At 44.9% G+C, this 27,546-nt stretch overlaps 1 protein-coding gene and 1 long non-coding RNA gene across 4 annotated transcripts in view; one reads left to right on the top strand and one right to left on the bottom strand.

Moving 5' to 3' along the window:
* LOC144826646 (uncharacterized) overlaps positions 1-27,546 on the bottom strand; it is a 382,563-nt gene that overhangs the window by 286,609 nt on the left and 68,408 nt on the right. For both annotated transcript variants that reach the window (XR_013609868.1, XR_013609869.1), the window contains exons 3-4: positions 17,643-17,665; positions 6,732-6,848 (exon numbers count right to left, since the gene is read on the bottom strand). This is a non-coding gene — a long non-coding RNA (uncharacterized LOC144826646). The remainder of the gene's footprint in view (positions 1-6,731; positions 6,849-17,642; positions 17,666-27,546) is intronic.
* Positions 1-27,546, top strand: part of LOC144826643 (uncharacterized) — a 358,756-nt gene that overhangs the window by 233,776 nt on the left and 97,434 nt on the right. For both annotated transcript variants that reach the window (XM_078685188.1, XM_078685189.1), the window contains exon 5: positions 6,618-7,052. In XM_078685188.1, coding sequence (XP_078541314.1) covers positions 6,618-7,052 — 435 coding nt within the window. The remainder of the gene's footprint in view (positions 1-6,617; positions 7,053-27,546) is intronic.

A 27,546-nucleotide genomic window follows, 5' to 3' on the forward strand; every position in this document is an offset into this window, starting at 1 on the left:
ATTGCCTATCTTTGGTTACTTTCTTAACACGTGTTTTCCCCACTTTTTGGGCATGGCACTCTTGAGAGAGTGTCCATCTCCTGCACTGGGACCACAGATTCCAGTTAGAATGGTTGGGAAGATGTCACAGTAAAGTAGTGGGCTTGTCAGTTAATGAGATGTGGCTCCAGGAGAAGGCAGGCACTTCTAACTGAAGAAATGTATGGCCCATTCACTGGGTCCTTCTGGAATTTCTTTTCCAACACAAGGTCATTCTTGATATAGGATGACTTTTCTTAGGAACAGAGGGATGCTGTTTTTTAAAGATCCCTGTAATACAAGTGGGTAGACATCATGTTACAAGTCAAGAGTGGGTGCAAGGTGCACAATGTTTTTGTGCATCTGTTCCTTAAAATTTCATGGACAACATAGACTGTTTGGATCAGAATTTTTTTAAGGCCACGTCTGAGTCCTGTGAAGATGGCATGAGGGAACTACAAGGAAGGCGAGCACAAGATTTCTCCAGGACCACTGGCAATTGTGCAATGCATAGTGTGATGTAAAACCCTCATGGGGAATATGTGAGGTCGCCCATATGAAGCTAATATCACCAAGCGTACGATAGGTTTGTAGTAAAATATTAGTGGTCTGGCTGACGAGGTTATATTGTATTTGGTGAATAATTCTACAAGCCTGATCTGAATGGGAACTGTAGTTCAGAATTTCAAAGTCAGAGTTTGGGTGAAAGACATGTGCCCTTAGGTCTCTACAGATGTTTATAATGATATGATAATGTTATCATTACTATGGGATTTATTCAAGGGATGTATTATAGTATTTTATACTATGTTGTTAAATATGACGGACGAAGGTTTATCCTTCAATTACAATTTCCTTTTCTTTTTTTTGTAAACATATTTTATTGTCATTTGCTAACAAAATGAGCATCATATACAACAATTCACCATGTCGCTTTAGCAACAATCTACTCAACATTCAATATTACTCATGCCCCTTAACAATAAACCTATATCCCCCCCCCTCTTAGTCCCCTCCCCTGTCAGTGCACCTGTGACTAACACATAAGAAGCATATAATACATGGGTACCTTCCTTATATCGTAAGCCCTCTACACCCGGCAATGCAAGGGGGACACCTCGTTGGGATATACCCACCACATTAACCTCCAACCTACTTTCCTTCTCCGCTATCAGTTCCAATTGACTACCAATTCCTAATCCAAGACCTCCTCCCCCTCGCTTGAACTCTCAGCGGGATTCTGGAGCGCTGTCACCAATGCCCCCCATGCTCTAGCCACATCTAGGGATTTATCATTATGTAATCGCCTGGCCTGCTGTAGTCGGAGTGTACCCTCAGCTTGCGCCCAACGTAGCAGATTCGCCTTCCACCTTAAATAATTAGGGCCTACATTCGATTTCCAATGCATGGTAAGTTCCCTCTTAGCCAAAATCAAACCCAGGTCATAGAATTTACTAGTAACTTTTGTTCGGGGGATATGTGGGAACCAGAGCTATAAGCAGGTTCCCATGTCCGCCTCTACCTGTCGACCCGTCACAGTATTCAGACATGCTACCACGTCCGTCCAATAATCAGACAATTTCACACAAGACCAAAACATATGGGAGAAATCAGCTCCATCAACTTTACATCGTGGGCATTGTGATGTAGTGCCACCAAAATACTGCGATATCTTAACCGGCGTCAAGTATGCCGCGTCTTTGGCCCTCTTTTCTAGTATCTGTACTCTCCTCTGCAAGTCCCCCAGGGTGGCCTCTGTCGTCTTTTGGGCAGGTTCTAGCAAATCCAACTTAGTTTCGGTCTGTTTGACTCGGTCTACCAACTTCCCATGATCTGCCCGCAATAGTCCCAGACTCGTGGACACTTGGGCGATGTCATGATGTAGGGCTTCTCTCGTGTCGGCTATGGCCTTCAGTATCTGGTCCATCTGGCGCTGCTGGAGTCCCGCTGTGGAGTCTCCAGATAGATCAAGCTCTCGGTCGCCCAGTAGATCCTCCGGAGGGCCAGGATGTGATGTGCCCGGTTTCTGCCGCAGCTTTCCCATTGTGCCGGCCGCCACTCAGTGTACAGTCCCTGTGTCCGCGAAGACGTACTTTATTCTTCGTATAAATGACACACCGGTACGCAAGGCAGCGCTCCGGTCACCAGCTCACAACATGGACAGACCAACTCTCATCATAACTGTCAACTCGGCTCAACTGTCATAGGACAAGCCATCTGACGTAACATATGCAAATACGGTAAGTCGCGCGGCAGGGACGGGGTATGCAGGGGACAATGCACGATAGGAAAGACTATCAACGTAACACATCTCCTTCCCTAGAAAGAAGGAAAAAACATGAACTGTAGTAAAACACGAAGTCCTTGTACTTCATGAACCTGACCACCAGGCGTTCATGTCAACCGTGCAACTGGTTTCTTCCTCGTTGTAATCATTTGTGTTAAGTCCCACATCGGCCCTCTCATCGTTCTCTATTCCAGATTCACTGGTGTTGTCCCTGTCGACAGGGTCCATACCATCCGGAATGGCTTCCACCAAGTCCTGATCTTCGTCCAACGTGGGTGATTTAATTCCGCAAAAAAGGTCGGCAGAGTCCTCAGATCCCCTGAACTCCTGCTTCTCCATAGACTCTATTTGCATCCATTTCGCTCCCAAATCTACTTCTGGGTGTGGACGCTGTAGGTGTTCTAGTGTCCCTTCACTTCCGTTCTCTGACTCCTCATAGTACAACCATTCATAGTAGTCCTTCATGTTGTTGTGCACAAGACTTCTCTCACTCGCACATTCTTCTTCACGCTGGTCTGTGTCACTCGCTAGATAATCCTCTTCCTTAGGATACTTCTTGGAACTGGTTACCATCCTATCGTCAACGTCTGTCCTCTTGTTGCACACAGTACTAGGACCACCGGTGATGTTACTGTCCATAGGATCCATTTCATCCGTAAAAACTTCCTCTAGGACCTTTCCTTCCTTCAACATGGACGATTGAATTGTACAGAAAGAGTCGGCAGAGTCCTCTTTACCGCTGTACGCGTATTCTCTCCTGGACCTATTGTGCATTTCGCTCATCTCAAAATCAACCTAAGAGTGTAGACGTTGTAAGTGTTCTGGTGTCTCTTCACCCTCATTCTCTGACTCCTCAAAATACAGCCAGTCATATTAATCCACTTTGTTGTTGCACTCTAGTTCATCCAGACACAAGTCCTCTTCTTTCCCCTTGAGTTGTGCTGGTATACATTGTCCCTTTTCAACCAGTACACTCTCTTCCACTTTTACTCCTTTACCTTTCCTGATCTCGCATTCTTTGCTTCCGTGTTTATCATCATTTTTTCCCTTGTAAGTACCTAGTTTTATTTGGTTGTTTTCCATAGTTGCTTCACCTGTTCTTCCAGCTCTACTTGCAGTTTTTTTCCATCCGTCATTGTCCTTGGCCTGTGATGTCCTCTCGCTCAACAACACAGAATGGTTATATTGTTTTCTTTCGTTTTGAACCAACCAACTCACTTGTTGAGAATTGTTGGGATTTAGTGTTATTCCTAATTTACTCTGCTCTTTCCATCCCAGTACCGAAAGGCCTTTTTTAGAAATGTATACCTTACTCCAGGTACTTCTCCCTTGGAAACTCAATTCCATCTCTCTGCATCCACCAGGTCAATGATTTCACCTGTGTATGTTTTAAGGGTTACATTTGCTTCCATTAACTCTTCTCCTAGTTTTCTTGCCAATTTACTTTTCCACACATTCTTGTTTACAATTGTGCAATCTGACCCAGAATCAGCAACCATGTCAATGTCCACCCCACCCACTGGTGATGACACACTCAGGTTTTTTTACATACTCTTCTTCCTTGTCATTGGTATCTCCTTCTGTTATGATGAGCACACATAGGTTGTATTCTGACTCGTCCGAAGATTCTGATTCTTCTTCCTCGCTCACTTCAACATAACTCATTTTCCCCTTAACTCTCCTGCAGCACACCTTCTGAGAATGACCTATCAGTCCACATTGGGTACATTTACTGTTCCTTGCAGGACATTCCCAATTATCTGCCAAGTGTTTTTTGTTCCCACATCTGAAACATTTCAGATCTTTGTATTTTCTAGTTTCACTTTTTGTATCATTATCTTCCTCCTTTACATTATTCCTTATTAAGTGCTTCTTCCTTCTTCCGCTTACTTTAGCTACTATTCCTGTTTCTTCCTTTTTATTCTCGTCCTCTTTTATGACTGCTTTTGCACAACGACCCGTTAATTCTTTTTTCTTTACTATTTCAATTACTTCCTTGAGTGGTTTCTCTCCTTTAGCCCATAATGCGTCCTGTATGTCGGGATTAGCCGCACACATTACAATTTGGTCTCTTATCAAGTCATCATGCATGTTCTCGAATTTGCATGTCAGAGCCAAATTTTTTAAAGCGGAGACATAGTCTTCTATACCTTCTTCCTTCCCTTGTTTACGCCTATAAAATGTATATCTGTTAACTGCTACACACACAGTTGGCTGGTAATAATTGTCCAAGTCTTCTATGGCATTATTGAACACATCTCCTTCATTTACGCCACGTGTTTTTTTGTAATGTTGTTGTACACCTTCAGGCCACCTGCCCCTAAACAGTGTAACAGTATCTTTTTATTTTCCTCAGGTGGTAAAGCTTCTTCTGGTTTGTCAAAAGTCGTTATGTAATTATTGAAGAACTCTCTCCATTCTTCCCATTTTATTTCCGGTTCCCCTTTACCTTTTAAGAATGATTGTGGCGGTGGTAGATTGTACAAGTTGCCTGTTGCCATTTTGAAATAGTTGGGATCTTTCCTTAAATGGACCTCTTAAAATCTTGTTCTTATTATATTTTATCCTTTCCAATGAAGTTTCACAATAAATTTCTTGTTTCAAGTATTCTTACATGTATTTTCTCCACACACGTGCTGTTATTTCTTTTTTATTTATAAAGAACTGCGCGGTGCTGTTAATGCTTCATTTCAGTTTCACCTCACGCTATTATTTCCCTCACTCACGTAACTGGCTCGGTGATTTCCTCACTCAAAATGGCTCCCAGACGTCAGTTACGTCATCACGTTTACTCCGGATGCGCGCTGGAGAGCTGAGGCGAGTTTTTCCTCACACGCTTGACGCGTCTTCTCAAATCAGTTTCACTCACGGTTACTGGGTATTAACTGTGTTCCCTCACCGATCACTCTACCTCACCCAGCATTCGCGTCTCACCTCATTTTCAATTTCGCAGATGACAACTCTTTAGCTTCAGGTCTTCCTCAGTTTTTATTTGTTTCCTTCGAACACCCAAAGTCCAATGATTAATTTTAAAGGTCCGGTGACAGCGCTTATTCTCTGCTCATAAATTGTTCATGTATGTCCATACCCGTCTCCCGATGCCTCGCGCTGCCTTCCTCTTCAGTTTCACTTAATTTTCCAGTCGTGGATTCTTCGGTGTGTCGTTCCGTCCTCGTCGCCAAATTTGTTAAGTAATGCTCAAGGCGAGTGCATTTAAACGTACTTTATTATTCGTATAAATGACACACCGGTACGCAAGGCAGCGCTCCGGTCACTAGCTCACAACATGGACAGACCAACTCTCATCATAACTGTCAACTCGGCTCAACTGTCATAGGACAAGCCATCTGACGTAACATATGCAAATAAGGTAAGTCGCGCGGCAGGGACGGGGGTATGCAGCGGACAATGCGCAATAGGAAAGACTATCAACGTAACACCACCTGCCCACTTGAGACCGGGGATGAGCCCGGCCGGTGTAGGCTGCAGAAAAATGGCCGTCGCAAGGAGCTCCCCGGAGATCCGATGTAGCACCGCTGTGGGCCATCTCTCGCCACTCGGGACAGCTCCACTAGGCCCGCGCAGAGGGTGATGATTACGGCCAACCCTCCAGGGACATCAGGGCAAGGGAACTCAGGATAATAACGGAGGTGGGCACGGAGCTTCGTGCTCACCCGTCCATTCCTGTTGGTAGCCAAGCCACGCCCCCTCATTTTATTTTCTTATGATTTTATCATCCTAAGGCATGTATTGGTATGGTCCTATGGTTTCATTATTGTATTGCATAATATATTTCACAAGTTATGATCTGACTAAATCATAGGACAAGCGGTACATGGCTTCCATTTTTTGGTGAGCGTTCCTCATAAGTAAGGGCTGTGATGACGTAATGGGGCGAGGTGTAATATGCATTGGCTCAAACGTTTCCATCCATCACTTTTAGGCTGTCCCAATATAGAATAAAGATTACATGTGCCAACTAACCTCAAAGCAAGTATGAAAGTAAATTACACCCCTTTTCTGGGTACTGACATAACTTAATATAAAATGTAAAATATAAAATATAACAGAGGCACCAAATGCATTGCTTAAATAATTTCAGATCTCATTATGATGCATTGTCTGCAGATAATGTAGTTCAATTGGGGTGGCAGGTTCATGTAGCTAAACGAATACGCATAATATGTCAATGTAGCTATAAAGGAAAACATCCTGTTTGTGAAGCTACTACTACCTTATTTCAGTGCATGTGCTCTCTGAACCATCTTTTCTTTCAAACATATTCAGATGTGATTTCTGTTCTATTTTATAGCACAAAGAACACATAAAGAAGAAAGAGAGCCAACCCAGGACAGTTCGGACGAGATTACGAAGCCCGAAAGGAAAAACATCACCCTTCCCTGTAATTTTACCACTGATGGTTCACCTTTTATTTTGTACTGGATCAGAGCTGCAGAACACGCCCAATGCCTTTATTCGGTTGCGGGTGTAGACCATGAACCCCGATTTAATGAACACTGCTGTGTCCATGAAGAGAAGAACCCTAGAATACATAATCACAGTGATAAACACATTTCTGCAAAGATCCAGAAACATAACATTGAAATCAAAAATGCTACCTCCTCGGATAGTGGGCACTACCTCTGCATTGGAGCCCGTCTGATAAAACAGCCCTACCAGTGGGAAATTGTGAGAAATATTTCACTTCTTGTGGAGAAAAAGAATGGCACGAAAGGCGTTCACGAAGGTGAGTTGGTGTTTCATGTTTTAGTGAGTAAGCGGAGTTCATGACTATTTCTCTTTATTGAGAGGAGCTCCTGAGTCAAAGTCTGGTATTCATCCTATTGGGATCTCTGATAACTTCCCACATTTTAGTTGTTCTTGGCATAGAACATTTACAACTAAGATATCTAGGTTAATGTTCAACAGATCGTGTGTGGAAGACTCAGCATTCCTGATTATAAACTCACAGACAATAAGTTAAAACTCTGATAGTACCATCCTTTGGGACACTCTTAAAGAAGCAATGTATGGTAATTCCTGGGGTTTCCCGGAGGTATCAAATCAAATGAACCTCAATACTCAAACATATAGAAGAGCAGGCACAGGTGAGAATGCACCAGGCAAACATTTGAAACTGCTTAGCATTGAAAGTACTGGAGCTAATGTGGTTCTTCAAGAAATCATTGTCGTCTGTGACTATAGTCAAGTCCCGGGTCACAAGCTGACACTTCACCTCAAGGAGACAGAGACTGGCAATATTACTGAACAAATCACAAAGGACTCTGGCTCCAAATTAACTAAAGCAGATTACTGACGTGTTTCAAAAATGTTAGGATGCTCCAGCTACTTTAGAGCAGCTGCACTCTTCTCAAGAGAATGAGACCTATTAAAGTAACCTTTCTTTAGCTAGGATAACAATTGATCAACATGCTAAATAAAACAACCTCTCCCAAAATCATAACTGAAAGTGGCAATAATGTAATATCCAACAAAAAATTATCAGGAGTAAATGAACTCCCATGTTTACTTTCTCAAATCTGAATTCAGAAAATTTCTAATAGGGGCTATGTGTCACTAGTTTCATGGCCACTTGGCCCCACTTTTATAGGATCACGCTAACGATTGGTGTCTTTCTCAAAAAATAGATCTATTTAAAAATATGTTACTCATATCATTTACTCTCTTTTCAAAAATGCTTATGGCAAAACAATTAGGGAATTCTTATCTTCACCAACTTTTGGAGTAGCTGCGTTTTAAAGAGCATCCTGTATTCATACCAGGGTGCACCACTACCCAGCAAACTAACTTGGTATTGCTGCTAATCAACATTAAGCATGTTGACGATTTAGCATTGTCCATCGTTTTGTTAAAAACAGAAATGACATTCAACATGGTTAATTGGGAATTTTGGGGTGATAGTTTGCTCAGAAATTGTGTTTTGAAAGCTTTTATGTTTAATGTTATATTCAAATGCTCAGTTACTTCAACTAAGGATCAGAAAATATGGGTATACGCAGTGCACTGTTAGGTGTATGGACGTAGTTGATGGGAACTTTTCCGCCTCTGTTTGGGCAGACATTAACACCTATGCCATTCCACCTATATGGAGCCTGAGTAATACGGGTAAGTGGCTCTCAGCGGGGGTGTTACCTTTTGTACTCCACCAATGATTACCGATAATAGAGTACTATATTCCGCTGCACAGTTTAACTTTTTGATTTTTACATGCTTCCTTTTTAGCATATACCTCAACCTGTTTGTGTTAGATTTATTCCTGGACATTTTTTATCTGGTTATCCGTGGTAGTTTAGCCATGGTTGTTTGTGACACACTATAACGCAATCATCTCTCTACACTAAATCTTCAAACCTCCGTTCCCAAACCAGCGGGGTGTGAATAGGTATTTGACTTGAGCAGGGTCTAGTTCCGTCACTTCTCACCGCTAGCCGGTCAGTTACGCCTGGGTGGCACAGAATATCGACTTCCATAAGGTTTTTACCACTCTTGGGTACTGCATGTAATTTACATAGTCCTTTTCCAATTTCCCGTTTTTGGGCTTTGTTTCCCACAAGGATCCTTGGTGTCAATATGTTGGAAAAAAAGTTGTTTTGCCTTCTTGCAACTCATTCCTAAGATTTTTTACAAACCTTTCTTGGCTCTGTTACAATGTAATTTAACATGTTCATATTGTCTCCCCATTGTTATAATTGAAGTCTACAAGCGATGAAGTAGGTTTAATATTTAGAATTCTGATTTTATGTCTCTGTATATGTATATATATTTTTTTTATTCATTAGGTTCTTCATTCTTCCATGGTCCTGAGGAGGCCCATACTTAATAGGGGCCAAAACGCGTCCACATCTTTTATGGAGGAGTCACTTCAATCCAGAAATTAAATGTACAAAGGATATGGAACTTAAATTGGTTAGATGGAGGCCGTGAGTGTCCTCATTGTGTGATTCCTAGCAGAACTACCTCCATGGTGGACTGTTTTTGCTAATAGAGACTAACAAACACTCTAAAACACAAATTTGGAAGTTTGAAGGTAGGCACTTAGTGCCATTCCTTACTGTTTAGTCAGTCACACTGTTATCTATATGTGTTATGTCATGTTATGTGTTATTTGTTGTGCCTGTTAAATTTTGTTTTTTTGTTTAAATTTCTTCATTGGGAGTTTTACTTTTCATGGTACATAGTTATACATCATTATTAATCCATGATGACAGGTGTATGCAGGCAGTTGAATGGTATCATTGCATCCTGGAACAACCATCCCATCGTATATGGTACATCACATATAAGAAACAGTCAAATGAAATGGAGATTACACTTCAGATGAACTATTACGGACAATGGTAGGTTGCTTGGTGTCTGCATATGTGGGTTTCCGCGAGGCGTGGGTTGATATTCAGTCCCCAGCTCTATCCCAGTACACCTCCTTTTATATCGTCCATGAATGTGTTCCCAATACGGATAAGCCGACTATGTGGGTGTCGGGGGGAAAACGTAGAACAGTAAACTAAGGGGGGAAGTGGAGTGGAAGGGGGGTCAGGGAGCTTACAGATTGTATCGTGATATTTGCCTAGTTTGTGGCTGATTCTGGTTTGCTCGTTACTGAGCTGTGGCGTCAGTAGCGAGGGGGAAGAGGATCCCGGGGGGGTTGCGTCTCCCATCATGGACCGGGGTGGTATTCCGATGGGGCTTTAGCACACAGTCGGCCCTTCACATCGCATGGCTGTTACGCGTTGGTGTTTGTTTGCGCCATGGGGGACAGGGGTGGAGTTTGGGATTGGGATTATGTGGCCGTGGGTGAGTCCTCTAGTGTTGTCTCTTGAACAAATTGGAACAGGAGTTGAGCCCATTCCATGAAGATGGGATGTTTGCCAATCCCTTTCACCTCCTCATCTCTCAGTGCATCTACCTCTGCTGCCCCCCACTTTTTTACGATGCCTATTCAGGCTGCTCCGGGGGGTCCTGTAGGGGCCCTCCAATGCATGGCTATTCCACGTTTCGCTAAAAGCATAGCTAGGGATGGAAACCTGCATTGCACCTTTTCTGTCTTCCGCCGGGGGAAGACACATAGGGCGCTCGCCTCCCACGTTGAAATGTTCATGAGGTTGACTGCCGCCCTTAGGGTCTGCTGTACCCTATCCCTGTACCTTTGGAGTGTGGGTCAGTCCTAAAACATGTGTTTAAAAGTAGCCTCGGGTGTTTGGCATCTGGGGCAGGCGAAATGTGTATCAGGGTAAAATCGGTGGAGCCAGTGAGGTGTTAAGTATGCGTGATGTAAAATATTGAATTGAATGTATTTGAGACATGCGTTCCTAGAAACCTTTTTTGGGTACTCTAGTGCCTTTTCCCATTCTTTGTCATGGATCACCCGTCCTATCTCATGCTCCCATTTCTGGCATAGGGCTTGTAGAGGGGTTGTGAGCAGTTCCCAGATCGCTTTGTAATGCCGAGTGACTAGGTGTCTCCCCGTGCCCATACGCAGGATTGTGTGCAGCACCGGGTGTATCGGTGGTTCTCCCTCAGTGAGATCCCAGCAGTGTCGGGTGCTATCTACTAATCGGCAATGGACCAGGAATTGTCCCAGTAGGAGATCGTAGCTTCCTCTCATCTGGGCATGTTTTCAGCTGCCCATCCTCAAACAGGGACTCGACCTCTGTCACCCCATGCTCAGTCCATATCCGGAGGGCGATGGAGGTGTAATATTTCTCCCGTTGAGGGAATCCTACCAATGGAAGCAGTGGGGAGTAGAGGGGCTGACCCCTTGACATACGGTGTATGCGCATCATGCATTTGCAGGCTATCGCTACCCGTAGGGGATGTGTACGCGTGGGATTGGTACCCGGCATCAGTAATCTCCGGAGGGCCGGGAAAGGTATCCGGCCATCGCTGGAGAATGTCTCCTCCATGTGGCGCTCTGCTGTCCAATAGGACAGCCACTGAAGCTGAGCTGCTAGGAAGTAAGCTTCAAAGGAGGGGGCTCCCAGACCCCCTTGTGTTGTGGGTAAATAAAGGGTTTGTAGGGCTACCCTGTGTCTACCACCCCCCATATCAATGTTGTAAGTAGTGTGTCTAGTTCTTGAAAAAAGGAGTGAGGTGGTATCACTGGGAGATTAGTAAAAGAGTAGAGTAGCCTGGGTACCATAATCGTCTTGGCTAGGGCTACTCGCCCTATGGGGGCCAAGGGCAGGGTCTTCCAGAAGGCTACCGCCATACATAGCCCGTTAATGTCTTGTGTTGATTCCCCTCATAGAGGCTCTCGGGTGAGTGATATAGCCCCACTCCCAGGTATCGTGGTGCCGCAGCCATCCATCCGAGCGTCTGGGGCCCAATCTCCGAGGGAGCTAGGTGGGGGCTTAGTGGAAGGATCGTAGATTTTTCCCAATTGACTTTGAGTCCGGAGACCTCTGCAAAGCCTTGTAATATTGTCCATATCAGTGTAAGGTCGCTTGTGAAACCCCGCACATAGATCAGGAGATCATCGGCGTATAGCGATACGCTATGTACTGTGTCTGCGATTGGAATGCCCCAGGTTTCACCCCCCTGACGCAAACGAATGGCCAGGGGTTCCACTGTCAAAATGAATAGAAGGGGAGACAAGGGGCATCCCTTCCTCGTCCCCGCTCCACTGGAAATGGAGCTGAAATGTACTTCCCCACTCTCACCGGGCCGACGCGTATCTTACAGAGGACTGCGAATAGGTATGGCCATGTAGTGTATCGAAGGCCTTTTCGAGGTCTAGAATTAGGCATGTGGCTCGTGGGAAGTGATCTTTTGCCCTGTCTGGTATATGGAAGAGTCTACATATGTTCTGTGAGATGCTGCGCCTGGGGAGAAAACCGTTTTGGTTTGGGTGGATCAAATGTGGGAGGACTTGGATGTACCGATCGTCTAAAATTTTCCCTAAAATTTCACAGTCCGAGTTGAGTAGGGTTATGGGCCTGTATGAGGACGGGAGAGTGGGATCCCTATGTGGTTTGAGGAATGTTACCAGGGTATATTCCATGAGTGAACCAGGAAGTTCACCTCTTTGTAACGCGTCTTCATACATGGACACAAGTCGTGGGGTCAGTTGACCCGAGAAGGTGGTATAGTATTCGGGCGGAAAGCCATCCATTCCCGGCACTTTGCATCGTACCAGTGCCATGATTGTGTGGGTTACGTCCGGAGATTTTATCTTTGTCTCCAACACCTTACCATCTGCCGACGGAATCCTGGGTAGAGGTAATGAGTGAAAGAACTGGGGCAATGACAGTTGTGATGACTGTAGCGGAGCTCGATAGATTCCCGTGTAATAGTTGTGTAATAGTCGTGGAAAATGCGTAGTATATATACTTGTGACTGCTTAGAGGCACCCGTCGCGTCGATCAGTTCTGTGATTGGTTGCATGTCCGTGTCTTGTTTCGCTAACCAGGCTAGGAGTGTTCCCACCCTGTTTCCCTCCTGATGTACCCGGGCGGCATACGCCCTAAAGTTTTATTTACGAAGGTCTCTCATAGTTTCCGCATAAGTTGTTTTTGCTAGTGCCACTTGCTCTGGGGTAGCTTCCCCTTTATCCATGCTTTCGGTTAGGTCCGCCAATCTTGTTTCCGCTGTTTGCAGTGATTGCTCTAGTGTTTTTCACACTCCTACTATTTGTTGGATGCAGTGTCCCCTAGCCTGGACCTTAAACGCGTCCCATTCTATTGTAATGTAATGTAATGTAATGTAATGTAAAATGGCATTTCTATAGCGCTACTTTCACTCCAAGGAGTATCTTGGCACTCTATCCAGCCTAGATGAAGGGGCTGGAGGGAAAGAAATGACCTGAATACTGTGCTACACACTACACTAGTTCCCAACACGTCGCTTCAGACAGGGTGAAAATCCAAGTTTTCAATGCTTTCCTAAAGTGTGGTATTGGTATTGATCGGGATAAGGCTGTGCCTGCGTTCAGTGTGAAGTATTCCTGTATGTGGTTGCCGTGAGTGTGACAGAACACCTGTTCAGTGAGGCATTCCCGGGGCAATTTCCACATGGGTACGGGGGTGGGGCGGCCTCCATCTAAGGATCACTGTATGTGCGTCATTACTCTGCCTAGATAGTCTGTGTGCTGTATTTGAGGGAGCAGTGTTGCGGAACAAAGAAATCTATCTAGTCTCACCCTGGAGTAAAAGGAGTACAACTTTATGCTTGGGTTCTTTTCTCGCCAGGCATCTACTAATGTCCAATGGGTAACCCAATTTTTTAATTGCTCTGTCTGTTTCAGTGCGGGGGACTGCGCCAGAGGGGGATGAGATCTATCCAAGCTGATGTCTAGAGTGCAGTTATAGTCCCCTCCCAACAGCCAAGGCACTGGTGTGTATTGTGCTAACACTCCAGTAAGACGGACCCAATATTGATCCTGTTCCACATTTGGGGCATAAATGCTTCCGACCAATATTTCCCTACCCTCAAGGAGTCCCGCTAACAGGGAGTACCAACCTTCTTTCTCTACCACTCTGGATTGTTCTCTGATGGGGACCCCAGGTCTAACCCAAATCAGGGCACCCCTGGCGAATGCAGAGTATGTTGTAGCACAAATAATACCTTGCCATTTTTTACGTAGGCGATCCACCTCCGTCGCCGTCAGTTGTGTCTCCTGTGGGAGAGCTATCTGTGCTTGCTGCCATTTAATGTAGGCATAAATCGCGTACTGTTTGTTTGCTGTGTGCATGCCCCTGACATTTAATGTAATGACCTTCAAGTCCGTGTTAGGGATCGTGACCGCCATTGCGCCTACTGTCTAGGTGGTGCTTCTTTTGGCTTGGAGCCTCCTTCATCCCTCGTGTCCCCCCGCCCCGAGAATGCCTGCCACTTGTATCTGAACCATGTTTCTCTATGCCCTGGGAGAATTGAAGGGATGTGAAATGTGGGGGGGGGAGGTGAACCAATGGGAAACAGTCCCACCTAATGGGACCTATCGCTCAAGGCGATACGTCCAAACTGCACGTCATGTGCAAACTTTAGTTTGTTGCGTGGGGGAAGTGGTTGTCCGCATCCGTCAGCCTCTGTCACCGCAGCTACCCGCTCGTTGACTCCTTTGGTGGTGCCCAACTGTGACTATGCTAGCCACCGCAGTCTGGTGCAGTTCAATGCTATATACAATCTTCAGGCGCATTAAGTTTGGGACCGGTTGCTGGAGCACCCCTTCGGTGATCCTAGTTTAGGAGGTATAAAGGTATCAAAGGACGCCTCCCATGATGTCCGTCATTCCAGCTTGGGAGTATCAGATCAGCGTGTATGCAGTTTGGGGGATCACTATTGGTGGTGTCATTGAGCCATCTCCGGGAGTATTTGTGTCGCTGCCCTCTTCCACAGAAGTGAATAGGTGCGGGCCTCTCTCACCATCTGAGCTGTCCCCCAGGAGCCCCATCCCTGCGGCCGCTTGAAGCACTCTCCGGCATTCTGCTATGATTTGTTTGAGTTCTTGTTAGAGGAGTCCGAACGTGAGCTCAGTTGTGTAAGAGTGACTTTTTCTGTTGTCGTCGCTGTCGGCCTGATGGTTGATAGGTATGCGCCTTCCTGGGATTGTCCACTTGTGACAGCTGCTGCTCAACCTAGCCGCTGGCCTCTGCGGGATCTGAGAAAAAGTGGGTATTTCCATTGTGTATGATCTTGAGTCAGGCTGGGAACAGAAGCGCATATTGGACATTATTTTGGCGCAAGATGCGTTTGACTGTCAAGAAGGTGGACCTTTTGTTGTTGAACGGCCCGCGAGTAATCTGGGAAGAGCATGACCTTATTGTCCTTCACTCTAAGTGTTTCCTGTTGTCGTGCACCTCGGAGGATAGCGTTTCTGTCTTGGTAATGGAGCAGTTTTCAGAGAAATGGTCGGGAGACGACCCTAGTGGTGGTTTGCGGGCCGGCACCCGGTGTGCCCTTTCTATGGAGAAGAATGGGGTCAGGTCCCCAGCTGGTGTGAACGTCGCGATCCATGTTGTAATGTATCCGAGGAGGACAGTCCCTTCCACTCCCTCCGGCAGATTAAGGATGCGAATGTTGCTTCTGCGGGACCGTCCTTCTAAATCATCCGTTTTGTTCTCCAGGGTCTACACCTGTGCTTGTAGATCTTTCAAGGTGTCTCGTTGTTGCTGTACTTGCAGTTGCAGAGTATGCAGCATTTCCTCTCCTTGCTGGACTTTATCTGGCAGCTTTCTGTGGTCGTCCCGGAGCAGATTAAGGTCTGTGGCCCGTTCTCCGAACTTGTGCTCCATGGTTACCCTCGAGAATTCAATTGACGCTAGGACTATGTCCAATTTATTCGACTCCGAGGTTGAGGGTTCCTCTCCCAGTTGTGTGGTGTGAGGTGCCAGGGATGTTTCTCTCGGGGGTCCCGGGGTCTGTGAAGTGCCCGTTGCGCATTGCCAAATATATACCACTTGCGAGGACTTCAAGTGTTTTCGTCCCTGCCGTCTTTGCCACAGAAACTCTCCCGGGAGTCTATTCTTTTATATGCCACAACCGGGGACTGTCGGAATTCTCAAAAATTCTCTGCTGTTCAACTGGGCTATCGCACGGACACCATACCACACTTCCGCGTCCACGGAAAGGCGGCAGGGACGAAAACACTTGAAGTCCTCGCAAGTGGTACATATTTTTTAAAACGAATGAAGGAAGTACATTTGAAAGGCTACGCCCTAATTCATGTGGATAGCCTCCACACCAGGCAATTATTTGTGGAAATTGCACACAAAGAAATAGGTACAGCATACTTGTTATGCTAATATAAAAGCCCTAGTCCTGATGAGGCCCGCAAGTTAATGGGCTGAAACGCGTCGACAATCTTGGATATGGACACCCTATGAATTTATATTCATTGACAAATAATAATCAGCAGTGACTAAAGAATAAGGATCAAATAAGGATCTCTCAAATACTGCGGTGATAAGGTGTACCTGTGTACTTAGGAGTGCTCTTTAGATAATATGAGATAGAGCATCCATCTAAACAGTAGGGGCTATTAGAATTAATGAGTGAATGTTTAACCTATTATTTCCAATGCTTTGTAGATATTTGTGTATGTTGACTATATTTGTTTGTAAATAGTGTAATATATATGTGTGTATTATATAAAAGAAAGTGAAGTAAAAAAAAGAATATACAAAATATTTTGAAAATAAAATAAAGTTTCAAAAAAGAAAGACATATCCGGTGAATACAATTGATTTATTGAGGTAATGGCTGGTAACTGACATACTACAATTGTACAGATTTATTCTAGAATAAGAAATAGGGGCAGATAGGTAATTTATAAACCTGTTTGAGCATTTTTTTATTTAATTGGTCCCAAAGCATCATATTTTTGCTTGTTAATCGCTCTTGTCAGGAGGCAGCTTGCACCAGCCCATTTCTCCTGTTAGCACCACCTAAATCAGAACCAACTACTAACCATGAAACCCTACAAGTGGGGAGAGGGGGTGGCGTAATGGCCGGAGCTGCTAACCTCGAAGCAGGGGAACTATGTGTGAGTTGCGGTATCAGCTCAACATCCTGTGATTCTAGGCAAATCACGTAATCTCCCTGAGCCTAACAAAAGTAATGGGTCAAGTTCACACTGTAAGCGCCTGTGTTGATGATTAAGTGCCAGTGCTGATCACCAGAAATAACCAGCTCAAATTAAACCCTTCGGTGCTCATGACGGCGTGGGTAGGCGTGTGCTCATGACGGCGTGGAGCCGTCATGCCGCCGCTGCTCCTCCCAACCGGCACTAATTCCCCACCTGTGCAGGAGAATTAATGACTGGTTGGGGTTCTGATGGCACCACGCCGTCATGACACACGCCGCCCATGAGGCATGAACGGCGTGGAGCCGTCATCAGCGACGAAGCACCACACCCACACCCCCAGCCACCCTGCACCGCGGCAGAATTTGCAGCGCTGGGAAGGGGTTAAGCACTGGGTTTGGAAGAATACGAGAACTATGAGCCTGTCTTGTGAAACACTATTCAAAAGCAGAAAAAACATCAGACTCTCCCTATTTCATTGACTGAGCGAGTAGACATAATAAAGATTATGTAAACTTTTTGGGCAACTCCACTTTATATAACATTTAATTTTCAGGACGATACAGTCTGCATTTACAGAGTGTATTTGGAAAGCTAGGAGGAATGAAGAATGTAGAAGTGACTATTGAAAATTATACAACAGATGAACTATCAAGCAGGGAAGCCACCTGATATTGGTGTGCTTGGAATTCAATACTACAGCCCATAATAACGTTCTATTTACATCACAGCATCTATGACCATCGTCAATTAACCCAATATACGACATTTCCCCTTAAAATACGGATTTGCCATACTTACAGTGCAGCAGCAGGTACCATGAGCTGGAGAGAACAAATCGAATAATATCAGCACTATTTATACATATGTGCAACTATTAATCATATTTATATATGTTATTCTTACAAAACTGAGACAATTAGTCAGTTTAATAATCTCTCATCCAAACCATTCTTCTTATTGTTTTTTTCTTCCAAAAAGTTAACATCCAGTTTCCCATCTTAGGCCCTGCCTTCACCTTATTCTTTCTAATTTGTCATTTAGTGATCCGCTGTTTGGTACACATAAGAGAGCACATATAATGTTGCCTTTATTCCAAACATTTCCATCACTCAACTCCACAATAAAATTAAGCCGCCTTTATCACCAGCAGGGGTTTAAAGAAAGTAGAAAAACCCTCTCTCTTACACTAACCTTTCCATTACCTCCACCTTCCATATCTATTGTCCTTTTACTATTGTGTTCTTCAAACACCATTGCATAAGTACTGTAAATTGTTTCTTTCTTCTTATCAACGTATCAGGGCTTTTCTTTCCTTCCAATGATCTGTGGTGTGAGATGGTTCTATTAACTTCCTACCTGACATCGGCTAATTACTATTTTCACATAAGCTAGATGCAAACTTTCATTAGTTACTTTGTTCTTTCACTTTACCAAACCATTGCTTTGAGGAAAATACAAAAAAGAACATAAATGAGTGATCCTTCCTAACCAAGTCTTTTAGCACCTCTAGCAAACAGTTCTTCCAGAAATTCCACAATATAACTGTTGTTCACTTGTGTGACAAATTGTCTTCAGGACAGGTAAAAAAGAATACTCTATTGTTACTGCAGCATACTTAAGCACTCTCTTAACCATGCCAAATAGTCCCAAAATATTAGGCACACATGTATTCCAAGGTCCTCCTGAACCTTCCAATGTTCCCAATGGCGAAATGCAGTTGTCTGGTATTCATTGCTCCATGTCCAGACCAAACCCTTTCACCACAAATGCATCCTTATTCTCCTATAGGTACCACCCATGGATGCCTGGGTGTCCTAATGGTTTGAGGTTAACACCATTTCATGCATCCTCATGGGAACTAGCAGTAAATCCCTTTTTTTTAATAAAAATGCTTTCAGGCTGCAATACATTTCAGCTACTCCAAAATATGCCAATTTACTCTCATCTAATTTCTTCTTTTCATGCCATGGGGTCCTTATGACCACTGTTGCAATTTTTAAATCTCATTTTCAGCAGGAACCCTAACTCAATATTCTCCCTATATACTCGTCAAAGTGTTCATCCCATTGATTCCATTACATTGGAGCCATTATCCCTTCAATGTCTATGCAATGATTTATATTTACCCCCACATATATATTCAATAAGGCAATCAGGGCTAGATTTACCCTGAGTAGACCAGGTTTCTAAATTTTGAGTACAGATACAATGAAGGATCATATGTAACACTTAGTCACGTCTGCACAGGCACACAGTGTTTATCTCACAATTCAGCATCATCTTTCATAACACCATTAGGAGCACTTGGAGCTTGCAGGATGTCTCTTGGTCTGGTATCCGTAGTGTACCAAATGGCTATGCAGAAACTATTTAGTGTTCTAGAAGATGCAACCTACTTTCATGCTGATATCTTGGCTTGTGAAAATGTCAAGAAAGAAAGTGATAAAGTGTTATAACAAGTTTTGAAAACGAAGAAAATTGATGATAAAAGAAAAGAAAATGTTTAAATCAGTGTATCAGGTGTGGACTGTTTAGGATACCATATACATTGCAATAGAATCAAGCTTAAGGTGTCATTGGTCAAGTCAACAGAAACCCCACCCAGTCCTCAGAAGAAGGAACAGCTGTGCTTTTTTAGAGGAGTGGCTGAGTTCTATGCAAGGTTTATTAACAATTTTGTGTACAAGACTTCCCGCATGAGAAAAATATTAAATAAAGATGTAAAGTATGAGCGGAGTGAAATCTGTGAAAGAGAAGGATCCATATTGAAGAAGGAAATGTGCTCAGCACCATAACTGAAGTGATTTGATTCTGCATGTTCTTCAATAGTGGGCCATTATGGTTTGGAAGCAGTGTTTCTACAAGTCAAGGAGGGTCATGCGGACGAGCTGGCATATACTGCTAGAACTTTGAGACCAGCTGAGTCCCAGTCTTCAGTTTTAGAAAATGAAGCATTAGTTTGTATGTGGACTATTAGGTATTTTCAGGAATGTCTTTGGCAAACACAATTTACAGCAAGGACAGACCACAAACCCTTGGTAGATTTCTTTCTGCTAAGGGAGCAGGCAAAGCAACCCGTCACAGAGTGAGATGGCTGTTTAATTTACACGAATTTGAGATTCAATATGTACATGGTTGCTGGACTTGAACATTTCTGCAGGATCATTCTCAAATTTGTGCCTTAATCCCATGTTTTCAGAACCCATTTTTGTTAGTTTTTAAGACTCTGTCTTTTGCAACTGCTTACCAGTGCCAAAGTACTTGTGCTCTCTTTTTTAAAATGGTAACATTGGCTTACACCCAATTGGCATATTTATGTATATATTTTATTATTATTATTTTAATTGAGGTTTTATCCATTAGATTGACAATTGCCTGTATATTGCTACAATATACAGTCTCAGGACTGGATCAGAGGCCATTAGCACATAATAAACAAGAACCCAATTGGCATATTTAATTTACTTTTTAAGTCCCTAATAAACTGGTACTACATATACCCAGGGCCTTTAAATTAAATACTAACAGTGGGCCTGCAGCACTTATTGTGCCACTCACTTAACCGCATGCGTGCGGGCGGAATTCCGCTCGTACGCTGAGATTTTTTATATCGCACTTTACGTGACGAGCTGGGCTCATCATGAGCGTGCGAGGAGGCTACGCCATGACGAGCCCAGCTCGTCATCAGCGTCGAAGGGGTTAAGTAGCCTTTTACACATGTCTCTGTCCTGTCACTGTGTGCAGTTTTTAACTGTCATTTCAGCCTAACAAGATAAACTTTTTGCCAGGCCCAACCCTCGGTTTTTAATACATATGCTCCCCCTAAGTTAGGCCCTACACAGCCCAGAGGGCAGTGTATTTAACAAGTTTGACATGTACGTTTATGTTTTATATGTCCTGGTAGTGAAAAACATCTAAATTCATTTTTTACTACTGTGAGGCCTACATCTCCTGTAGGATGACATTGGATTCCCTTATGATACTTAATACGTGCTAACTTCCAATTTGGGGCAGATGAGAATATTGACTTTGATATCTAAAGAATTGTACTTTAAAGCCCTCTTTATTGGCGAAGTCAGATTTTAATTTACAATTCGGAAAATACCACTTTTATAAAGTTGGCATTTTCTTGTCCTAACCATTTGGTGCCTGTATCTTGAATACTGGGTCCCATGACTAGGTGTAGCTGACAGTTGGTCTTTGTGTATTGCTCCCAGACAGTAAGACAAAGGGGAATACGTTGTAGTAGGATGGGACATCTCTAACCTACTGAGGGGGAGCCACTTTTACCTACCACACTTGCATTTCACAAGGGCTCTGCCAGAGCACTCTCACAAAAGGTTTGACACTGGTCTTTTGTGACCCCAGAGAATCTGGGACCAGGGCAGGGAGGTAGAAATTTCCAGTCTCTTTTGGGCTCGGAAACATCCAAAACCTTCTCCTGCTTCAAAGGTGGCACCAGGTATAGTGGACCTTCAGACCCATTTCTCTTCAGTACACCCCTGGATCTGTAGAAGACCCAGATGGACTGCTATGCTGCTCTGCCAGTCCCTGTTGCCTTGCTGCATGCCTGAGTGAAGGAATGAACCTGCATCTTGATCCCGGGACCACCAGGGTGACACCAATGGCCAGTTGGCTGGCATCCTGACCGAGTCCTTAGTGACAAAACAGGCACCAACAACCTTGAACACAGCACATGGACCGAGTCTGCTCTGAATCTTGTTCCCCAAGTAGTGGCAGCCCAATCCTTTACCCATGAAAGTGGACCTGCAGGTGCTTTGCCAGCCCAGCTGTGGTCCCGTGGCCAGAACCGACACAGCACAACGCATCTCCTCGCAGCTCTGCTTTGGAACCTGCGGCGCGCAATGCATCCCAACTCTGCTCTTCGCATTGCAGTCGGAAATCTCCTCAGTACCACTGCTGTGGGATGCATCCTCGTGTACAAAAAAGAGGTGGGGGGAGCCCATAGAACCCTCAAGAGCTTAGGCTACACAGGAAACATACAAACAAAAAGAGAGCTCTAGTAGGATGAATATGAAAGGAATTTGGGAGGAGGTCAACTTTGTATTTGAAACCTCTGGCGGAAAACCTCCCCTATTGTGATTCCATCATTTTAATTCATATAGTGTGCATCGCTTACATTTTTAGAGGCATTGCTGCACCAAAGTAAAAAAGGACAATGACTGCAAAATTGATTTCTTATTCAAACCATTTACTTATTCCAAAAGTACTTTGTTAATTTTACATAACAAGAGGTGTTTGTTTTATTCCATGTTATGGTTTAATCTTATTCTGTTGTTAGTGTTGTTGAATATGAAAGAGGGATATGTTGAATCTTAGATATAGGTAGGGTTGCTGACACGTGTTTTTTATTACATATTGATATGTGGAATGTTATTACATAATTTTGTTCTGTGAGGTGAAGAGGTTCTAGGATAAAGTGGGAGAGGATTTTGAATATAGCGTAGAACTGCTTTAGACAGCAGATACAATTAAAGCTGATACCTCACAAGTTCCTGATTCTAGTTTGGATGAATCATGGATTTTTACAATATCCCCCTCTGCAAATAGAATTCCATCATGTCACAAACCAGAATGTCAGCTATCCACCAAGGCACATCCAGTCAAGCACTGTCAATAAAACCATCCATTCCAGTGAGTTGAAGGCCATTTTGGCATTTAGAAATAATCTAAGGGGGGCGTGGCCAAGATGGCGGCCTGGGAGGACGTCTTTTCGGAGGGCTCCCCGTCCTGGACCCCCTTGGCGCCCTTAAATAAGCAGCCTGAGCACCCTAATCGGTTCAAGCTGTGCCCTGCTGTGGCGATGATTACAGCGGGGACCCAGGTGTAATTGATTGCCCGGCCGGAGGCTGTTAGAAATTGCCGTCACACCACACGGAGCGCACCCTGACCGGGGAGCAGTAACATGGCGGCGGAGTCTGCCGAGTAATTGCGGCCGACCCAGCCTGACACGGCCCAGCGGGTGACTGCATCAAACCGGCCCGCGGTGCGGCATCGCTTGCGGGAACCAGAAAGAGGGCGAGAACCTGGGGCCCCGGCACTGGCTGCGGCGAGCGGTACACTGGGCACGGGCCACTGGCAGGGCGCGCCGGGTGGCACGAAAATCGAGGCCCAGGATGTGGGCCTAGAACCGGGCATGGCAGAGTGGCTCATCAGCGGCCCATCCGGTGCCTCAGCAGCCGAAACACAGGCGGAGCGCTGGGCGGACAGTAACAGCTCGGATACCTTGCCCTGAACGGATCTGGAGGGGAGGAGCGGTGAGCAGGGCCGGAAGTGGCGGCGGAGGAGAGCGGGAGGACGGGAGGGTGCAAATCAAGCCCCCGGTCTGAGGCCTAACGGAGCCACAGCTACGAGCGACCCTGCACTGGGAAGGTGCGGAGGTGGCAGCACGGTGAGCAGAGGCCGTGCCTCCAGGAGACACCAGAGCACCATCACCTGCACACCCCTACGAGACCGGGGCCCGTAAAGGCGCGCAGAGAACGGGGGGTGCCGGAGCCGGCGAGGTCTTCCCAGCACCCACAGCGGTTGGACATTGGGGACAGTGAGAGCAGAAGCGTTTTGGGAGTCACAAGATTGCATCTCGGGCCCTGGTACCACGACGCTATCTGCAATATAAGACAGGGGCCAGGACTGGTCTCAGAAGCCCCATACCGCAACCCATTCCACCCGCGGAAGCCTTGGAGGCGACACCTGCGCAAAAACGGATCAGCACCCGGGCCTACAACGAGGTGCACCGGCCGCTCGGCCTGAGAACCTACTATCCTCCGTGGATTAGCACCCACTGAGGTGCACGCTACCTGGGCGGACGCAAGGGGCTCTAGGAGACTACACAGGGTAGGCAGCATGGCGAATACAAACCGCAGAGGGGGCCGCACTATTACCGACATGCTAACCAAGACCACCCCTAAAGGGGAGAAGACCCTAACGCCATGGGTACCAACTAAGGACACCCCGGAGCAAGTAGATGGAGGGGCCCCCATCACCAAAGCCTTCTTGGAGTCTCTGTTTATTTCCCTGAGGGAGGATTTCCAAACCCTCAAGCAAGACATGGCAGGGGAACATCGAGAGCTGAGACGCGATGTGGACGGACTGGGAGAGCGGGTGGCGGCACTAGAAGAGGCAGACCACACCAGGAGTGAGGAAGTAGAACTTCTACAACAAGAAATTATTCGTCTCCACGAACAACAGACGGACCTACAAGCGCACGTGGAGGATCTCGAGAACCGCTCTCGAAGCAACAACATTCGGGTGCGAGGCGTGCCTTCCAAATCAGAGGGGGACAACATCACCAGCTACCTACAGCGGCTGTTTCGGGAGATCTTGGGGGAACCCGATGATTTCGAGATACGAATAGACAGGGCCACCCGCCCCCGGACATCTTGGCGTTCCTTCCCGACTTCCCGCTCAAGGAGCGCATTCTGTGGGAGGCACGCCGAAAACAACCCCTCAAATTCCAAGGGCACTCTGTGGCGCTATACCAGGATCTCTCAGCGATAACGCTACAAAAGAGAAAGGCCTTCAAAGTGGACACGACCTTCCTACGGGACAAAGGAGTGCCATACTCTTGGGGCCCCAAGTGTCACAATCCTCTATGTGTGGTGCAATCCCCATAGGTAAACAGATTGTCAGAATCCTGTGTTTCTCATGAGGTGTACTATCAGGAAATACTGCCTCTATTTGAGTAATTTTTTGTGCTAACCAAAACGGAATTTGTTCCCTTTTGGCATGTAACTTTCCAATGACCGATTGTATAGTCTGTGGTGTTATTTTATTTGTGTTCCCCTGGTGAGGGGTGTGCTGTGGAATTTTTACAGCTCGTTGGACTGTTAATGTCCGCATGACATATTGGACCATTGTCTATGTATTTTAATTAACTGTTTTAGCTGTGCTAACAATTCTACATCTGACATCCTTTCAATGTCTGGATGTGGTCTATAGCTGGCTAGTACCGGCCATGTAGCTCCAGGTCTACCTAGTGGACCGAGCCTGGTAATGTGATTGTCATGTTTTAGGGCGCCTTTAAACCATAGCTGATGCTCTTGGTAAGTTAATGGAATTTCAATGTCCTCGAAAGGAACATATTCCGTAGGAGGTTCCTCTGCTTTGTAGTAGTGGAACTCTCGTGTTCCTGCATTTGCTGCTGGAAACTGAATCCATGAATAGAATACCTCTGTCTGCCGATATTCATGTGCCTCTATGACAAAGATTACTCTGCCTCCTCTTGCCGATACTCCATTATTTATCAGTTTGTAAGTTATACTTTTTCTTACATTTACCGAGAGCAGTATAGCATCCATGTCATTTTCTAGTATTTCAGCGTCATCTAAAGCCGCTTGAGCTGCTACTGCAGCTAATTCTTCATCAGTAACCATTATTTTTTACTTATTGAAGAGTTTGCACAATAAGTTTCAAGGAAACAAAGATTAGGTGCACAATATTTTGGAACACTGTATCCTTCAACGCTGAACAAACCAAAAACTAATACATAGGATTTTTCGTCCTACTCAGTTTCGGCGGATATTATCCTTTCACCCACTCCAGACGTCTTTTGGAGTTTTTACAGGAGAAAGGGGTCTGTGTGAAAAGCACGACTGAGTTACTCTAGTATCTAGCGTTAAATTATCGCCTTACCAAATGTTGGGCGCCATGTAGTGTAGTTCCTATATTCCCAATAGGCTCTGCGCATTGGAATAATATATACTGCAGTTTAGACGTAGGACTAAGGTCTACTAGGTCTCTACCGAATATATTAGACTTAATTATGTGTGTGCCAGATAGCTCAGAGGTCACTAGAAACTTTCTCGAAAGTACAAGAAGGGATTAGTTCCTGACAACCATGTAACATGACAACTTTGTTTCCCAAGAATAAGAAATCAATCTTCAGAGTCGTGGAAACAATAGATAACTATTTTGCTCAGTCAATCGTGTATACTTAGTTTCACCAGAGTTTGCTGATAAATTAGAGAGAGAGGCATTTTCAATAAAAGGTATTTATTGAACAGTCTTCTATCTCAAGCATGAGAAATGTACTGTTACAATAGTAATGCTGGTTATAACGTACAAGGCATATAATACAAACAGTATTATAAAGTAGTACTGTAAAAGCATGATATGGTTTCTAAGCCATAAGTTGCTTTAAATAGATAAAATGCATAAAATACATACAATGATAAAAGAGATGGCTAAAAGTACTCAACTGGTGCTTCTAAAATACGCCTACCCCGGTGTCCCTGACCTAAGCCTAGCACAAGGGAAGAAATAAGTTTTAGGAGTAGTTTTAAGTTTAGTATTCTTTGCCTAGAATCTGTCAAGATTTTAATCAAGAATTCTCCAAGGGTCTAATCAGCTCCCTACCTTGGCTTATAATGAAGGTTGGTCTTGTATATCTCTCTCAGGACTCAATCTCCCAGATACCCGCAAGGGTAAGCTGGAAATACTGGAGCTGGATTTCTCGGCAAGAGAAGAAACAGAGTTTCTCAGTGCATCTGCTGGAGGGTCGGCTTCCTTCGGCACTTGCTGCTGCAGGGCGTCGGGCAAGTAGTTAGTCGATCTGCTCCAAGAACCACCGTGTGTTAGTTTGGGCAAATGTAGGCATATTTATACCATAAAGGTGCCGAGTTTGACGCATGATTGTACTTAATAATGTCACTCAAAGGTTAATTTCCTAGAAAACTCCAGGATTTCTTGGATAACTTAATATTCAAGCAGGGGGAAGATCCTAGCTGCTGAAGGCGGGTTTCTCCAAGAAATCGTTGTGAATTCTCGGAACTTAGTGGAAGTAACCTTGCCGTATTTGGGCTGTAAGGCTCAGGCCAAATATGGTAATGATTTCTGCCTATATAAGGATAGAGCAAAGTATACCTATATAAGAGCATGAATCGGGAAAAGTTACACTAGGGTCCTAGATTTGTTTACAACAGTTATTCTCATGTAGAGGTAGGTGTTGTCGGCATACATGTGGTTGGATATGTGGGAGCCTTTGGGGATATCAGTTAGTGGCTCTATGTAGACGTTGAACAATATTGGGGAGAGGATAGGGCCATGGGGGACCAGCGTTAGTGGATTACCGTGTGATTAATTAGGAGGCACTGAGACCTGTTATGTAGGAAGTAGGAGAACCATTTTAGCACAGTGTTCTATGAGGTCGAGCGGGGTAGCATGTTGATGGTGTCAAAGGCTGCTGGCAGAACCAGTAGGATCAAGAGGCAACATTCATCCTGGTCAAGCGAGAGTAGGGCATTGTCGACAATGTGGACCATGTCAGTTTCGGTGCTGTGATCCGAACGGAAGCCAGTTTGGCAATAGTTCAGGAGTTTGTCCAGAGTCGGGATGTTGGAGATGGAGTGGTCGTTTTTTGGGTCAGACTGGTCGGTGTTCTTTTTTTAGGATTGGGGTAACCTGACCAATGAGGTCATTATGTTGAAGCCTTGGGTGAGAGAGGCATTGATTATCTTAGTACATAGTGGGAGTAGGAGATGAATACACTCATTTAGCAGTAGGTAGGGGAGCGAATGAATAAAGTGGTTAGAAAATTTCAGGGAGGTCAAAAGATTTAGAGTGCCAATCTCATCGAGGGTTGTGAAGCTAGACCAAGTGGCATCATTTTTGGGAGAGGTGGGGTGGTTATAGGAGCACGCATCCTGGTCCATTGTGAAGGAAGGGAAGGGGCGGAAGAGTGAGC

This window comes from Lissotriton helveticus, chromosome 3_2 (assembly GCF_964261635.1).
Source record: "Lissotriton helveticus chromosome 3_2, aLisHel1.1, whole genome shotgun sequence".
Lineage (NCBI taxonomy): Eukaryota > Metazoa > Chordata > Amphibia > Caudata > Salamandridae > Lissotriton > Lissotriton helveticus.